General features: G+C 28.1%; 1 protein-coding gene across 2 annotated transcripts in view; it reads left to right on the top strand.

The window, feature by feature from the left end:
- The first annotated feature begins 3,718 nt into the window (after positions 1-3,718).
- LOC107444630 (uncharacterized) overlaps positions 3,719-19,249 on the top strand; it is a 59,112-nt gene continuing 43,581 nt past the window's right edge. Inside the window, exon 1 of one of the 2 annotated variants that reach the window (XM_016058842.4) lies at positions 3,719-4,045. In XM_016058842.4, coding sequence (XP_015914328.2) covers positions 3,802-4,045 — 244 coding nt within the window. In that variant the 5' untranslated portion in view covers positions 3,719-3,801. The remainder of the gene's footprint in view (positions 4,046-19,249) is intronic. The other variant, XR_011636845.2, reaches the window with a different exon arrangement.

Below are 19,249 nucleotides of genomic sequence, written 5' to 3'. Positions count from 1 at the left end.
AATTTTGCAAACGTACCCTATAAAAATTGTGGTGTAATTTATTTATTCGAATATGATATAGAACAGGGGTGGCCAACCTGCGACTCGCGAGCCACATGTGGCTCTTTGAAGGATTATTTGTAGCTATCGATAAATATACCCGAGTCCCCTTTTCATTTTTGTGCTATTATATTTTAAAAAATTATTATCGTTCCGTATGTGTTTCAAAATGTCTTTTAAATTACTGAGAACAAATATGAAAGACTAAGTGCAACGTTGTTCAATTCAAGGTAAGTGTTTTCCATTTCCAATATAATTATGACCCAAAAAGCATCTGGAGAATTAGAATTAATAGAGATGCAAGAAGATTAAGCTCTACAATTAAAATATAAGTTGACGTCGATTACTGAATTTTGGAAATTTGTATCAGAATCGAAATATCTTGAATTAAAAAAGGCTGCTCGTCGAATTATTTCAATATTCGTACTTATGTGAAAATTCGTGAAATACGAACACCGATCAGTATTAACTAACCAGCATCTCAAAGAATTACTGAAAAGTGCTGTCACCAATTATTCACAAATTTTAAAGAGTTATCAAGAGAAGTAAAATAAATGTATTTAATTTTTAATATTTAAATTCAATACACATATTTTGTACTTTTACTTATATGTTCTTAATAAATATAATTCATGTATAAGAAAATTTAATACCTTTTTTGCGTACCTTTTAAGTGCGTATTTAATTGCGGCTCGCGAAGAATTTCAAATTTTGAAAAATGGTTCGACTATGAAGGAGCTTTGCCACTCCTGATATAGAACTATCTAATAAATAATGTGAAGGAACACTTTATTCCGGGTTAACACCAAATCAAGCGCTCATATACGATTTAAAGAGTCTAATTTAAATCTAAACACTCATATTAGAATTAGATTACACCAAATTCTCAGTCATTCACGTAAAACGAGAATTATTTTCCCTTCCGAAAACACCGATGTGTTGGCGAGTTATTTTAATCACCAAAAATTGGCGTTTATAAATTGAAAGTGAAAATTTAATTGAGAAGTGTGTTGTTAGTGAATTGTTGTGATTCAATTAAATGATTTGACGTTCGTCGTTAAAATAGGTATGTATTTTTTAATGGTGTTATAAGAATAATTATATTTTAACTAAATATCTGTGAACTGTAATAAGTGATTTTAACACGTATAATTTTTATCAGTTTGTCGTTCTGCGTAGCCTTGCTCTTATTCATCTTTACTTTCTTTCTGTGCTTCATAAACTGGTTTTAGTTTTTGTAAAAAAAAATTAATGTGCGTATATATCATTTAAAATTAATGATTCTTTCTTTATATTGTATCATAATATTACATTTACGGTCTTTTATCTTACTATAATTAAAAATTTTAGTGCTACTGAATGGAAAAATGGGGGCGGCTACTTTACATCAAATGGTGTAATAAAATATTTTCGGTGCAGTGGAACCCACCTTTGTTGTAGAGTAGTTGCCACCATTTTTAGTGCTAAGGTACACGAAAATTATTTACAGTCTAAACTGTAAAAACTCTGGCGTAATACCTATTCGAATTTCGTAGTTAAAGAACTTTAAAAAGTATGTGTTTTTCCAAGTTATCACCGAATCAAGTGTCCTTGCACATTTTAAAGAGTGTAGTTAAATTTCAATTTCGATAAAGGATAAAGCTTTCACCAAACTCACTCCATTCATAAATTATTTGTGCCAATCTTGGAGTAATCTTGGTCTCAGAAGATCAATATTTTTTGTTTAGAAGAAAGAGAAAGCTTGATTTCGCCTCGCACAATGTTGAACATTCCACGAAATAGTAGTAAGTTGTTATCTGAAGGGTATTTGAGTTTTTTTTTTTTTTTGGTAAAATTTACTTTTCAGTTCTGTATTTCTTTCTAAATATGTGGTGAAAAGAACTAGAATTTTAAAAACCAAAACCAGAATTTCCTTAAACTGTTACCATATACACGAAAAAATGCAGAATACCATATACAGAATTTTTATGTATATAAATCTGTATATTTTATGAGAAATTTTTACTTTTCTGTACATATGCTGCATCACATCAGGTGTCAAAACTGATTTTTTTGTTTAGGGATTTTTATTGAGAGGATATTATTTTTATAGGGATATTTGTTATTTTTAGGGATTTCTTTTAATTGCTCTATGAACATATGCGTATATTTATTTACATCAATGGCTGAGTTAATAAAGTTTTAAGCCATACTTTTTCCAAAGTCGGCATTTTTATATGAACTCTTCCTCGTCATTCTTTCCTTACAGATAGAAGTTTTCGGAATTTCTTAGTATGAAAATTATGGAGTTTTCCCAGAAACATTTCAAAACGCTTTCCTGAACAATTTGAATATGTTACGCATTACGTTGCTCCAAACTATTAATAAATGCGTATGAGTATTTTTACATTTATATGCCTATGAAGTTATTATCTTCACGATTATGTACCTAAAACTAACACTTTATGACTTTTAAAATGATTTCGAAATAAGTAAATTCAGAATTCTACGAAATTTGAAAATATTCTCTTATGAATTGTTTCTATTTCATGAGGAATAATTCCTTTTCTATTTATTTTTGCTTCTAAAAGAGGTAGTTAAACTTTTTAAACACATTATTACGGCTTTAACTCCTTTGTCACACAGTCATTATATGTAAATATATGCGAAAAAAACAATTTTTTACGAATTTCTTTAATCATTTAAAATTATTATTTTTAATAACTAAAGAGTCGGTTTAAAAAGAAGGAAAGAAAGAAGCAAAGAAAATAAATGTAACAAAAAATTAAATTCGGAAAATATTTTCTTACTTGGAATGAAAGTTAAATTTAGGAAAAGGAAAGACTAAAATAATTTTATCAAGAAACTACCAAAGCTTATAAAAAAAATTTTTTAACGTGTATTTATTTTATGTAAAGTTGCATCGTTTTATTTCAATTTTATCCTAAAATTTTTAAAATCAAATTACTGGAGTTAAGTAAGGGAGCGGTGGACTCGAATTTTTTTTACATAAGCATGCAAGATTGTTTGTCAATTGCTTATTTTTGTTGACAAGGGAGAAGGGGGAATCCACAAGAGCCAAAAACATGCGTGCGTAATATTTGTACGAAGTAAATTACAAATTAACAAATCTAATTAGTATAAAAAACGAATTTAAATTTAAAAAAATACACGACTTAATTTACGACTTTTAATGATAGATTTTTTTCAAAAAAAAAAAAATTATGCATAGGTTTAATAGAGCACATTTAATTTTATTCAATTAAAATTTTCAGATTAATATGACTTCTTAAACAACCAAGTAAATGAAAAAATTAGTTGAAGATAATTTTTATAAAATTGATATAAAGCTTTTAAACTAAGAATTTCCAAACTATTTATAATGTTTGTAAGTTATTCACAAAATTAAGGAACCTGCACCTTCTTTCTCTCTAAAGGAAAATCATCTATCAATTTAATCGAATTCTAAATTAAATTGAAATCTTTCCTTGCATACTATTCTATTAATAACATAAAGTTATTCGCCAAATGACTTTTCTTTCAATTAAAATCGCCGAAATCTTTACGAAATCCATCATGAAAGCAGTATCACGTGTTTGAAACACAAAAGAAGCTCAGGAGCAGCTTGTTTCTCCCTTAAGCAACGCCCATTTCATCCGGAGGGGAGGGGTTAGATTTCTCATTGGTTCTTTTTCATTTTAAGGCGGAGTCATCCATGATCCTCTAGCAGCATCTATGGCCGCCATGTCAGATGTCCAGTTTTAATGCAATTAAGCAGAACCCATGGACTCCAGGCTTTACGCCTCCGGCCCGTTGGTCGGTGCATTGCCTATCGCTCCGTACAGTGTACCTCTCGGTCATCATTATGCCCGACTTCGGCCTGGTGTACCCCCTTCTTACAGTATCGAAGGTATTCTAGGGGTACAGCCTCCGTTTGTTGCAAGTGTACCAGAATCACCGGCTGTTCAAAGAACTCCACAAAGAATTCTAACGTCTCCTTCGGGGAAATCAAACAATCCAAAGAAAGGTAAAATATTTATTCAAAAAACTATTTTTTGCTTCTCTTTAGAATACGATAGGTGTTTGAGTCGAATTATTCATTAGCTCTTATATTTATGGTTATTTTTAAAAATGTGAAGAAATCAAAGAAAATATGAAAAAATTAGTAAAATATTGTGCTTTTTTTTCGGAATTAAGTGTAGTTTGAATGTTTACCAATTACATTATAAGTCTGCTTGAAACGGTAACTCATTTTGGATAGTTAACGTAAATATGTTTCTATTTTGACTGCGTAGAAAGAAAAGAAACAATCGTTTAACTTTAAATGAATTATGTATGATATAAACATTTTAAGCATTTTAAATTTTTCATAAACTATTATTAGCTGATATACATGCATAACTATATTAGCAGTTCAAAACACATACAAAATCTCATTGCTGCTTACTTAGTTTATATGAGTCAATGACATTAATCTTTGTTTATTATTCACAAATATTATCATTGTTCGTGAATCATTTAAAATTAGTCAAAATTTTGATCATATTGTTCATTTTTAACGCTGCAGTTTATTTTGCATAAAACAGGTAAATTTGACAAGTTGTCCATACATTTTTATCTTAATGTTGATAACACCCCTCGTTAAAATTGCTTCTGACTACTCGTCTATTTTTATCAGGATAATAGCCATTAGACATTTTTCTATTCAAATGACTTACAGCCTTGGACATTTGTATATATATATATATTTCAATGTAATAAATAATAACTATTATATATTTGTATACTTATAATTCCTATAATAATCGCGTTATTTTTAATAAAAAAAATTAATTTAGTAATTTTTGTTTATATGAGTTTTGATATGAATGATTATGCTGCGCATCAAAAATTAATAAAATAATCCAATTTCATTAAAAAGTTGGCAGGATTTCCTAACGAAATTATGTATAGTCGCTTTCGTTATTTATAAAAATTATTTAATGATGTTATTAAGTTTTAAAAGAAGATTGTCATATCTTTTCTGAATAAAATATAGATGTGCGTCACAGCAGGAATCAGCAGACTTTATCAAGTCAAAGCACTGTTATGATAATTAAAATTTTTCATGACTTCCCAGTCTTAATATCTATTATTTTACAAATTATTGATGTGAAAGTTTAATTTGCAGGGATATTAGAAAGAAATTAGATAACTGTTAAAGTTAAAAGTAGAGTTATACAACTTGTATTTAAAGTTCTCATTACCACTTTAAGTATAATTAATGAGATGAAGTGATCAAAAATAAAAATACAAAGAAAACAATTGAAATTAAATACCAAATGCTCTTGAAAAGAGGTGCGTGTTTTAAAGCAACGAAAAAGCCGGTTACTCATGCCTGATTAGTTCAAAGAGCAGGATGCTATTTGATACAGTTATTCGATTTTTTGTTTTATTTAATAGTAATTTGCAAATGATATGTGTTTTTTAAAGTGACACATAGTGAACACTCATATATTTTTAACTTACATCAATTTTTTTAAAAATTAGCATGATTGTTAAGAGGAAAGAGATAGTCATGATCGTTTGTATATATGCCAACCTAGAATGCCATGAAATACACTTTGGGAAAGTAAAAGGAGACAGTAAATTTATGCCAAATATTAAGATTAAAAAAATTTACTGTAATATGGCCGTTTTTGGTAATATTATTATCGAAAAAAAAGATACATTGTTTTAAGGCGAAGTGTTTTTGTCCAGTTTATAAATTAAATATTTTTTACAAGTGAATTTTCAAAGATTGAAATAAATAGTTAATGTTATGTACATCAACTTTGAATAAATATTAATTTAGAAAAAATTAAATGCAATAACTAAATAGAAAAAAGTTCTAGCATGGATGAAATAGAGATAACCTTTATGAAATAGAGATTAGGAGTGATTTATTATTAAAAATTGTTTTTTAAATTAAAAACCGTTTAAATATTATTTTCATTAAAAAAATCTACGAAACGTAGTTTGTGGATGAATAGTCTTAACACTGATTGTTTTGCCAGTAGCAATATTAATTATAGCGGCAATAATAATTATAATATAATGATAATGTAATGTTGTTGTTGTCGTCATCGGCCGTTAAGGCAGAAGGGATTGGATTATTCTTTTTTCCAGTGGCGCCATCTGTGGCCAAGAATTCAACTTCTGCCGCACGCACACGTCACACCCGTTTATATGGCGGAACCATTCATACATCCATTCATTCATCCACAAATCGTAATTTTGACCTAAATCAGAGAACGATCAATCTATTCAGTATCCCAGAGATATTGAGTTGTTATGGGAGGACTTTGTGACCCGACAGATTTACCGTGCACCAGTTAGCATTTACTGCTCAGGGAGTCTCCATCCGGTTGGATTCGAATTCCCGTTCCCACAAAAAAAGTATGGTTCAAACTACCGGAATATTGTAAAATTTACTTAGTTTCTTGATCTATTGAAACACCAAAAAGATCGGTAATTTTTACCGAAGCATTTTGGGTAATGATTTTGGAAAAAATTAACAATAAAAGGTTATTTTATACTAAGAGATAAAATTTGGTAAATATGGTAAAAATTTGTAATTTTTCTCATGACACCTAAGAGCATGACGTAAAAGCCATTTATTTGGTTAAATGTACTTTTTTATTCTTTTTTACTAAATGTATGGTAATACTTACTATAGTTTTGATAACCAGAATTTCCAATAACCCATTACCATATGAATAGAAAAATTATCTTATGAATGGTTTCAATACCGTATAATTTGGTTTTGAAGCGAATTATGGATTATTTAAATTTTTTTTTTAAACCAGAAATATCATTACCTTGCAATACTGCGGTTTTACCAGAATTTTTTTTTCTCTGTGCTAAATGCTTCAAAAGTACATATATATATATATATATATATATATATATATATATATATATATATATATATATATATATATATATATATATATATATATATATATATATATATATATATATATATATATATATATATATATATTTGAGAACACAATCACAAATTTCCTCCGAGAAATTTTCATTTATTAACTGTTAAAAAGCGGGTGTCTTAATAGTACTTAAATTTGCTGTAATTTCAGTCACGCGTTTAAAGTTATCCCATTTCACCTTAAAGTTGATTCACGTAACGCTTTTAATAGGTTATTTGATTCAAACTGAACACTCAATCAGGACTCCACAAAATCCAAGTGCAGAAATGAATAATAATAAAGGATAAACAGTACCCTTCATAGATCTTTTTTAGCCATAAAAAACGCGCCAAGTTCACAAGGGTTGTTCTTCCCACTTAAATTATTAATATTATTATTCTTGTATAAGCCCTTATCGTCTCATGGTAATATTTAACAAGTGTTTGTTTGATAAATATTCCGGATTTTTTTTTTGTTGATAAAATTTACTTAATTATTGTTTGATTTGTATGCAGCAATTTTCTAAGCAAATATATTTGCAATAATTAGAAAGATTCTGGATGTTTTCCGTTGTTTTTCAAAATGTTACAAATTTTACGGTTCTTTCAAATGAATTTAAGACATGATAATTTCGCAACATTGGCTATCGTATAGAAATATTTTCAAAATTTCTGGCTTGGTAACAATTGGGTATTGCTACGAAACCTCTTGGGGTTGTGAAACAATTGGGTTATAATCCTCTTGCTGTTGAGCTAACCGTGGAAAGTTTCATTGTGTTTCTCTCCATGCAACGCAAAGGCGTGTGAGTTCCATCAAAAAGTCTAGTTTGTCCCAATGCTTGTTCCAGGAGATCCCTTGTTTTTTGTTCAAAATTACAAGGCTATGGAGCTGAAAATTGATAGTCGTAACTCAGAATTGGTCGGCTATTCATCGTCAGTTATAGAATAAAATTTAAAAAATAGACTTAAAAAATAAAACTGCAATTAGTATCTCCAATGCATTTCGTATAAAATTTACTAACTTAGAATACAATGCATCAAGTAAAAGCAAATTTTTGCTATTAATTAAAAGTTTTTATCATTCTTAAAAGTTTAATTACAGTAGAGTCCCGATAATCCGAGCCCCGGTTATCCGAGTTTCCGTTTTAACCGAGCTATCAAACATTTTAAGGATTTTTTTTGTTCTAGTTTATTTTTTATTTTTAAAAATACTGCCGAAAAATAAATCTGAATTTTATCTTCCAAACACTCGGGAAAACAAAATCTAGCAACTTGATCCCATGAAATTATCGTTAATACCGTCAATAATGAAAATGAACCTAGCGAAGATGATGAAGACAGTGACGATAAAAATCAATATATAAAAATCTCTCACACAGATGAACTTAAAGCTGTCGAAAATGCTACTGAATACATAGAACAACAAAAAGAGGCGACACCAGCCTTCCTGTTATCGCTATAAAATGGCGAAACATTGCTGCAGAAAAGCACCAAAGTTATGTAAAACAAAAAACGATTAAGGACTTTTTTTAAGTAAAAACACTTTAATTCTCGCAAAGTATACTTTTTAAGTTTTTTCAAGTAAGCTTTTTAATAATAATGTGGTATACTCGTATTAATTTAATATTTCTTAAATATAATACATTTATACCAACTCTTTTTCTTTCTTTTTTTATACTCTTCGTTTTAACCGAGTTTTTCAGTTATCCGAGTTAGTCGTGGTCCACATTAAATCGGATAATCGGGACTCTACTGTATTTTGTTTTGTTTTGTAATTAAAAATGCAATTAAAGTACTAATTATTTTCAAAGTCATTAATCAGTATGCAAAATAAAAGAACGGAATCCCATATAGCCTTTGATCTAATGATACGATTAACATTTCTTAAGATGCAATTTTTATGGTTTAAGGACCCAAACTTAAATATGCTAACAGCTTAGTGGAATCTGGAAAACAGGTTCCTAATAGTTTGATCAGGATGCCTGTTTTTATTTCTCAAGAACTAGTCGACTAATACTCTTAAAATTGTGGATTTTGTCATTTAAAATTACGTAGGTCAAAATGGACGGAGTTAAAATTGAAAATTGGAGACTCAAGTGTGTTTTTAATTAAGATTTTTGCAGGTAAGGAAAGCCTAAGGAAAAAAGAATTAAAGAAAAAAAAATTACTTCAAAGTTTGCCGCTTGGCTTCCTAAAATTTGCTGATTTCAAAATTTTCAAGCAATGTGAATCTTTGAAATTAGGGTTAATTTTCGTCATGCATTTTGACGTAAATAATAATGACACCAAACATAACGGCGCTTTTGTAAAATTTGCCCTTAATACATATATTTAAAAGACGTTTATCAGAAATAAAGTCAAAAGGGAATAGTGGATTCGCTAACTAACATTTAAATGTGAAAAAAACAAAAAGTATTGTTCGTTGGAGCCTCCAACGAATTACTATTGAAAAAGGCGAGACTGAAAACATCAAGACCAGTTTGAATCCAACTATCGGAGAAACAGAGAGGAGTTGAAAGGCGATTATTAGAAAAATCTCCCAAATATGCCTAATTTATGATTTGTTTAACAGCAAAAAAATATAATATTAAAGAAAAAAATTTCAAATTTTCTTTCAATTTGCCATTAGTTTAATTAATTTCAGTATAATTTATTGGTTATTTCCGTTTTATCCTTATGCATTTACTGAATTTTACCTTTATGCATTTACTGAATCTAAAAACTGAACTTGCCCCTAATTTTTCTCTATGTCATGTCGACATTACCATTAAACATATTTAAACCGACTATGGACGATTCAAATATTTGTAGAACATTGTGTGTGTGTCTTTGGCAGCTTTTATACCGAACTTAAAATCTTGCCCGGTGACCCACGTGTCAATCTTTTCAAGTTTGACAAAACAATAAGATTATATTCATTACTTTATAAAGAAAGTGGTTTTTAAACTTAATGGAGAGCGAAGTATTTCATTTTATAACAGTCGTTAAACAGCCGACTCAATTATGGGTTTGCAAGTACTAATATTCAACTTCGCAGCCTTGGAATTTTGAACCCAATCCAGAAGACCAGGGAACTCCTTCAAGTATTGGGAGGAAATCGCCTTCGTGGAGGACTTGTTGATGGAACTAACCCGAATTTGCGTTACATGGAGAGGGGGACCACGAAAACCTTCCACTGTTAGCCTGGTGACAAGGGGACTCTAACCCTTGATCCGTCTACCATTGAAGATATTTTACGCCAGCACTGGTGCGAGTACCTTGAAGGCAAGGGGACTCAAACCCATGATCTGCCTACCTCTGAGGATATTTAAATTCTGTACTGTCGTCAGTGAGAGTCGGGAACAGAATTCCTATCTTAATATGATGAGCAATGACGAGTAATGATGATGACGAGTAATAATGACGAGTTCAAAACGATGAGTAATGACGAAAGCATTAGAACTAAGATCGAAACGTATCTTAAATTAGAAAAAGAGGAAATCATGATTTAAATCAGTCTATAAAATTTTAAAAAAAAGGTTATTAATTTTAAGAGATAAGAAAACATATTTAATAATTTTATTTCAAGAAAGAAAAAGAAAAATATTTCAAATATTTAAAATTTGAAAAGAAAAGAAAAAAACCGAAGAATTTTATTGAACATAGTTTAAATGCGAAAAAAAGGGGGGAAATTAGACAATAAAGAAGCATTTGATCAATCATTTTTTACACTATAAAGAAAACTTATTTGGTTTAATAGAATTTTAAATTAGAATAAAAGTAAGATTTATTACTGATTATATAAATAGCAGGGAAATGACACATGAAAAATTTTGCAGAAACATCAGTTCGAAATTTGACATCAATTACTTGTAATACTATCCGGAGTAAAAAAATTAACTGACGTATTCTTAAAAAAATAAAACTGAGAAAATGAACTTGATTGAAAACTTCATTCGCTTCAAAAATATTCAATATTTGAAATAACAGTCGACATGTTTCAAGCAGTTTGAATAAAGGCAACCATTTTTAAGACTTGCCAGACGTGATTTTAAAGAAACAAAAATGTTTTGAAATAAAAAATGTAATGTTGCCAAAGAAAAATGGAAAAATAAAAATGAGAAACAAAACTAGAAAAACCACAGTTTAAATAATTTATCTAACAATAATTTACCATATTCTGGTAGTTTCGACTATACTTTTTTCTCAGTGGTGATGGTGCAAATAATAGTACTGTAGGGCTAAGTTACAATAGTCTTCCCTACCGTTTATAAAGACATTTCAAAATCAAACATGTTCTTCTTGACATTTTAAAACTGTTCCTTATTGTTAGCATGTAAGAAATATCTGCATTTATGTTTTAAATGAAAATATATTTTTAAAAAAATCGAATTTTTCGAAAAAATTTCTAACAGCTGTCAAGATCTTTTTTTTTTTTTAATCACCAAGTCTGTTTTGTAAAGGATTTTTTTCATTTTTTTTAAGAAATAAGATAGTTTAAGTGAGAAAATTTTCTAAATCAATTGTGTTAATTAAAATGTAAGAATAAGACTAAAACTTAGGTTGAAATCCATAGAGAACAATTTCGTCGGAAACGAAGAAAATTTGTAAATTTTAGATACCCATTTTTTGCAGTGTCATCTAAATTAAAAAAAAGTAATTTTAGAACACAATTCTTGCCAGCAAACATTTAAATTTTTAAAGTAATTTTCTTATTTTAATATTATTTTTATTTTTTTTCCAGTAAAATACGCTTTATTAGGATATATGAAGGGACAAAAAGAGCTTCATAGATAATTCCTTAGTGCAAAGAGAGTTTTAATAGGATTAAATGCAACTTTTGATATATTTGTTCGATCAATTATAATGCAAAATTAGACTACATTTGAATAATAAGGAAAAATAGTTTTAAAATAAATTTGTTGCACATAAATATTCAATAATTTGTATTATTTTCATTTCATAATTTTTGTTATTTTCAGAGCTTTAGTTGAAATATATTTAAAAAAACATTAATGAAAATAGGTTAGGTAAAAATGAAATATCTTTAAAGTTAAAAGATTTTTAAAACTAATAAAACTTGACTTGTGTTAAGGAAACTAAATAAAAGATTTAAAAAAAGCACACACCCAAATTCATACAATAATACATAGTAACATTAATAGATTGGATTTATTGATTCAAAGCAATTTTTTTTTCAATTAATCTAGTTTTATAGCTCAAACATCCCTTAAAAACTTGATTATTTTAGAAACGATATTTATCGATCTAATTATCTACGAGTATTTTTATTAATCAAATAACATACCACGCTATAATGTTATTTGTTTTAATGATTGTAATGGTTTTGCTTCTTTAATGAATTTTGAACGGCGTTTAAAATATTTTTTTTTTCTGGATAAGTATTGTTTTAGTGATCATTAAAAAACTGTTTTTGTATTGTTTTATTATTAATTTTAATTAAACTTTTCTTATTTTATAAAGGTTCAAAAAATTTTCACTAATCAATTGAGTTGCGTGATTGAGTTAAGTTAATTTATATTTAAGGGGAATTTTTTTTTTCTTTCCGAAAAATTACAGAACAAAAAGAAAGAAAAGCGGAAACAAAATCAATGGTTCATCGATTTTTTTTTTTTTACTATTTGTTATTTTAAGGGAATTTTTACATAGTTTTAAGACCCAACTTATAAATTTTACAAAATAATTAGAGAAATTAATTATTTAGGAAAATAAGTGTATCATATTACTCACATTTTTATATGGTTTATTAATTTTATTTTCACCCCATTTATTTATTATTTGTTATTTTAAAGGAATTTTTACATAGTTTTAAGACCCAACTTATAAAATTTACAAAATAATTGGAGAAATCAATTATTTAGGAAGATAAGCTTATTATATTATTAACATTTTTAAATGGTTTATTAAGTTTATTTTCACCCCATTTCTTCATTTGAGTTCAAGTTGAGTTAAATTAACTGCAACGTCTCTCTTAAATCAGGAATCTAAAGATAGGATGTTAAAAAGGTTAAATAATAAAATACGAAAAAACATTTATTTAGTTATATTTGAATACTCATAGTATATTAATACTCAATAACAATAGTTAATATGTATTAAAAGAGCGCAACTGTCTTGTGTAATGGTTAATATTTTTTTTTTTAAGGAAGCTATACAATTTATCAAATCACAATTTTTTTTATTTATTTCGTAATTAAATTAAGACTATTTATCGACTTCTTACTTTTCAGTTTTATGCAAATGCATATTATGGAATTAGTGACACGCTATCTGTTCATAATTCTAAAAAAGTACATGATCTCCATAATAAAAACTTTTAAAAGTATTTGATGCATGCAGCAAACAAAAAATCAAAGTATATGAGTTTCCAAGCAAAGTTGTCGTTTTCGAGAAATAATTAACCTGTTAATTGCACACATTGAGAAACTCCATAAAACAGAAAATGGAAAATACGATGAAAAATGTATATAATTTATTAAAAATCTTTTTATATTACAAATTGCTTCTAACATTTTTTTTAATCATGTTACTCTTTTTTGAGAAATTCGTTCTAAATATGTAAAAAACTACGACTTATGCAAGAGTTATGGTACTAAACGTAAGATATTTCAAGAAGATGCAAATCCCCCCCCCTTTTTTTAAAAATTCTAATTCTAGAAAAAATTCTATTTTAAGGAAACTATGTGGAAAACTATATTATAATGTTGTTAGAAGAAAATTACGAAAGTTAAAGGAGTTGTTTGTAGCAGTTACCATGATAATTCATACTATTTAAAGGATTAATTTTATGACTATATTATGTTTCTGCCTTGTCTATACCATAGAAGAAATAAAAGCTCTATGTAACTTTTCTTTGCTACTCAGTAAAAATAAGTAATAGTAAAGATTTCGAATCTGATAAACAATACAACTTGATAGTAAAGATTTCAAACTTGATAAATAGCCTCTAAATTAATCCATGAGGCGTATTTTGTAAAAGTAAGTCTTCCTAATCATCGATGCCTTTATAATGCATCTTCGAATTACGTTTTTAAACTCATGAGGCTGTTTAACTTATTGACTCCGTTGCAGCTATTATCTAGCAGAGTTCATAAGCATATAAATCGAGACAGAATTTTATTTCACACGTTGGAATCATGCAATTTGTTACACTGTAAAAATTTCGAGATCAAATTACTGTATTAAATACCAGCAATTTGTGTGCATCATCCATAAAACTCATTTTATCGTAAAATCCATTTTTACTGTAAAATATTATACTGTAATTTTTACAATATTTATTTAATTAAAGTGATTCTTCGATTTTACGGTAATATTAATGTAAAAATTACGATTCATCAGATTTTTTGTTCCGTAACATGTTTCGGTAAAAAGTACCGGCACCTGGAGTGCCGGTACTTTTTACCGTAATTTGATCCGGAATTATTTACAGTGTATTATTACGTTTGCATATAAAAAAATGTTCTAAAATGTTATCATATGTATTGGTGGTTGAGGTATATTTTAGCTAACTTATTTTATAGAAAATTTGTTCGTTTTTTTTTTCTTTATTATAGTCTGACCAGGGGGAAAAAACCGAACGTTTGCAGCGGCGAGAGAGTGTAAAAAATGTGGAGAAAAAATATATTATATGGATCAAGGGATGAATTTTGTGATATATTAGCTGACGCAATTTACAGAAAATCCCTACATTTTCTTTGCCCAGATTAACTCCTAATTATTTCCATGCATATTATTGATTCTTTAATCTTTGACGTAAAATCTATATCTAGATGAAAATTGTAAACATTTCACGAATGTTTGTTCTCTTGTGAAAAGTTCCCTTTGAAATACTAATTAGTTTAGGAAGACCGGTCGATCAAAATTAATTATCTGAAACATCTCGATTCACGCGCTGTGAAAACCATTGGACTAGTATGAAAGTCAGTAGTCAATTGCGGACGAAAACAATTACTTGGGATTAGTAACCTGTTGTGTAATCGTAATCGAACGGCATAATGAAGAGAAGTGAAATAACTGTGTTGGTGGGCGGTGACGATGGGGTAGAATTCGAGGAGGTCATTGGTGGTCAGTGGCGCGTATCGCCTGTACGCAATCATTGGTTCTTCTGTTGTCAAGGTAACGCAGAGAGACACGCTACGCGTGAAAACCATTTTATGTCGTACAACCGTCTCTATTGAAAGAAGCCATTAAGATGGATTTCGGGAGGTACCTACCTTTTTTTTCGTGCGCACAACATGGCGTGTATGAATAGGCTTGTGTATAATTAATCAATTAATTCTTGTAGAACGAAGTTCCATGGTTTGAGGGTGGAATAGAATTTTTTGGAAAGTGATTTCATTTTGTATTCTTGTACTAAGATTAACGATGCTTATGAAAAATGACAGGAATTGAGAGAATTTTTTTTTCTTTCTAATTTTTATAAGTGAGCAGACATGCTTTCAGTTTATTTGACTTTTCTATTAGAGAGAGTGTTCTCAAAGATCACCTTTATATATATATATATATATATATATATATATATATATATATATATATATATATATATATATATATATATATATATATATATATATATATATATATATATATATATATATATATATATATATATATATATATATATATATATATATATATATATATATATATATATATATTTAGAATCCTTATAAAAAAATGAAGATACTGTTCCAAACTATGAAAAATGCAGATTATTTAAATCAAAATATGGCAAATTATAACTAACAAAGAAAAACTAAAGACACCCAAACTCCCCTCCCCAGAAAAGGAAGAATTTGAAAATTATTATTATAAACATATTGAAATTTCAAACTGCAATAAAACAGGTTTTGATTTTCTGTTCACCCATCTCTTTTGTTTTGCATTCATCTAATTAGGTTTTTTCCCTTTATTTTTTTATAAAGATTCAACATTTAAGGATGGTCTTTACGGAATACCTTTTAAAAAATGGATTTAAAACTTTGTTGAATTATTATATTAACACAAGTAATTCGTTAGATTTAAAGCCACGCGTTTCTAATGATTATTTTTCAAAATTGTACTCAGAAATACATCACATTTTTTTATTTTGTTTTATCGCCAATCTTATTTAAAACAGATAATTTGTTTGTTTTTTTTTAAAAGATTTTGTTAATTTATAAAACCGATTTATTTCTTCTTGATAGAAGTTTTTAGTTAAAAAAAATTTCCTAAACTATGAATACTTTACTGACGATTGAAGTTTAAAAGATTAAGGTTAATTGTTTTCCAATTTAAAATAAATAAGTAAATAAAATAAAATAATTTATGTGGTAAAAGTAACTTGCAACATCTGTATTCAATTTCGACAAGATAATTGTTTCATTGCTATTAAGACCATTTTAAATGATTTATTTCCATTTAACCACATTATTGCGCAATTAAATTTATAATTTTTAAGCGTTTATTCTACTAACTAAATAAAAACTTAGTTCTCTTGAACGCTTTCTCGGTAAACTTGCATTGCTTTCACCACTTATAGACTTCCCCAGCAGTGAAACAATTTTACAGGAAATCTGAAGAAACGGAAAATACGTAAAGCGTTAATTTTAATATATTTTTGAGTTGTTGTTTCTGGTAATACCAGTAAAAGGGTATCATTCATTTATTTGTTACGGTAACAATATATATGTATAAAGGAAACAATCATGTACAAAATAGCAATTATCATCTCATAGTAAAAAACAAAGAAAACAAACGTAGTTTAGAAAAATAATAAAAGAATTAACATTATAATAACACTCATATTTAACGACTGTACAAATCTTTTAGGTATCTTAGTTTGAAAGTTCTGTTTAGAATATGTTAATAATAACTCTTAATTAATTTTTTAAAAAATCTTCTATTTTTACAAGTTAGAATTTATTAAGAGCTGTTTAATAAATAATTTTTAAGTACCTTTATCTGTGGAACTTTTATAATTTTTTGCAAACATTTTTTTAATTATAATTTTGTCTAGGAATTTTCTTTTAAAAATTATCCCGAATGCTGCATCATTTTATTTCTTTGAATCCACTCAAATTTTTTTTATAAATTATTCATTAATAATTAAATGTTTTTCGTAATTAAAATATTTTAGCTGTCCTAAAATCGTTTTCCTTTATTACTTTCGCTTTTAAATTAATCATATCATATCATAAAAATAATTAAATTTGCTTCTTTAAGTAAAAATTATTAAGCAAATTTTTTTGAAGAATTATTTTCATTTTCAATCTTTCGTTAAAGAAAAGAAAAAAAAATTGCGAAAAGAAAAGAATTAATTAACTTTCCCTGTAAATAAGTGGACGTCAAAGAAAAGTCTCTCCTTCATTAAATGCCCCATTGCCGCCGTCGAATAGCTTAACGACTCTTCTTCTAATAGAAATTCGCTACTCGTCTGACTCCTAAAATTTTCATCGCTATGGCAAATAATTAATTGAGAAGGTTTCCCTTTAAAACTTTTTTTACGAAAAATATATAATTAAAAATAGTCGAGAAATTCCTAAAGAAAAGAGCAAATTCGAATGCAAAAACAATTTGCGAGCAGACGATCGTCGATCAAAGTTTACTCTCGTTAATGACTTAATTACAGTCCGTGGAGTGGCAGTAATTTTATTTATAGCGCGAGTAACGCCATCTGCCGACTGGTGCAGTGTCGCTTCCAAACACCGCCTTAGGGCTCGCACCTTATGTGTGTTTGAAGTTGTAGTCTTTTTTTTTTCTTATTATTGTTATTATTCTTTCTCTTGGCGAATATCTCCATTAAGTGACTCTTTATCGATAAACGATCAACATAAACTTTAGTGGGCGACTGTCAGATCGTTAAATAAATGAAAATGGTAGTAAAAATGGAAAAGAAATCGACAGGGTACTGCCACTCGATTATTTAATCGTAATTGAAACAATCGTTTGCTGATGAATTGTTCCACCATTTCTGCTGCGTCATTAGTGTGTCGTGGGAAATGGCTCTACGGGCTATCAATGAAAAGTTCCCATTCTGTGCTTTCGATAAATTATGATAATTCTCTCGCGTGCTTTCTTAATGAGGGATATGCAAATGAAGTTCACTTTCTTCGTTCGGCTCGTGATAAGTTAACATTAAGAACTGGGAGAAAATTGAAAGTGACACGAAATTTCTTTCTTTAGAGTACAGAGTATGCACTTTTCTGGAATGAGAAAGGAAGTTAATTCGTAAGGGCACGAACTTTATGTTTCCAAACTGATTTTCATTTCTATAAAAAAAGTAGCAATTTGCATGAATGAAGATTCTGTTTCTATTACAAAAAATGGGGTAATCAATTACTTGTTTCCAATACTGTCGAGCGCTATTAGGGAAATAGTGAATAACTTTTTATCAACATTTGCTTTATTACTATTTTTGGCTTAGTAGTTCAAGTTGTAATATTTTGATTGTAAATATTTGCGTTTTCTATCATAATTGGAAAAATATATTGATATTAACTGAAATAGGTTATTACTAAAATAAAATAGAATTTTTTTTTTCAAAACACATCAACATTTATGCGCAATGTTTGTTTAAAAAAATAAACTTCCTTACAGCTCTTATAATTGCGTATGCATTTTTTTGATTCTCATTAATTGAAGTTTTAACCAATTTTCGACCTGTTACAGCAATTGCAATTGTAACTAATGACAGTACAAGTTATACGATTTTTATTTTAATATTACATACGAAATTTGTGTCCCTATTGTTGCAAATTGAAATAATAACTTCTCTCCGATATAGACAAACTAAGACACGAAACTAAAAATAAAGCTATTGAATAAAAGCTTTAAAAACTCGTTTTTCACGTGGCCTAGGAAAAAGAAAAAATAGTTTCAATTTTGTCACACTTAAAATGAAAAACGTAGTTCTTTCACAATAAACTTTTATCACCACCAAGAGTTCTACCTACGTTTTTTGAAAGTGATGCTCTCTATTTTTTATCGTTTTAGGTGCGACAAAAATAGAATTATTTTCTGCCTTTTAGTTCCAGTTTTTTAAACTTTATTCATAATTTTTGAGTTCTTAATTACCTATTTATGACTTTTGAATTTTTATATACAGTTTTTAGTTTTCAAGTTCGATGTAAAGCAAGATCAGTGGGAGGCCCTTAGGAATTTTTCTTTCAATTTAAATATTAAGTTGGAAGTGGGATTAGTCCAATTCGAATATAGGTGTGGAATATAACACCTTTAAAATAAATGAAGAAAACCAATAAAGTAATCTCTAAAAATTAGTTTTCGCGTAAAAAAAATGTT

The sequence above is a fragment of the Parasteatoda tepidariorum genome, chromosome 8, assembly GCF_982258835.1.
Source record: "Parasteatoda tepidariorum strain Cologne lab strain chromosome 8, Ptep-v5.0, whole genome shotgun sequence".
Lineage (NCBI taxonomy): Eukaryota > Metazoa > Arthropoda > Arachnida > Araneae > Theridiidae > Parasteatoda > Parasteatoda tepidariorum.
Note: the sequence above shows the minus strand (reverse complement) of the source record. Positions and strands in the feature narration are given on the sequence as shown.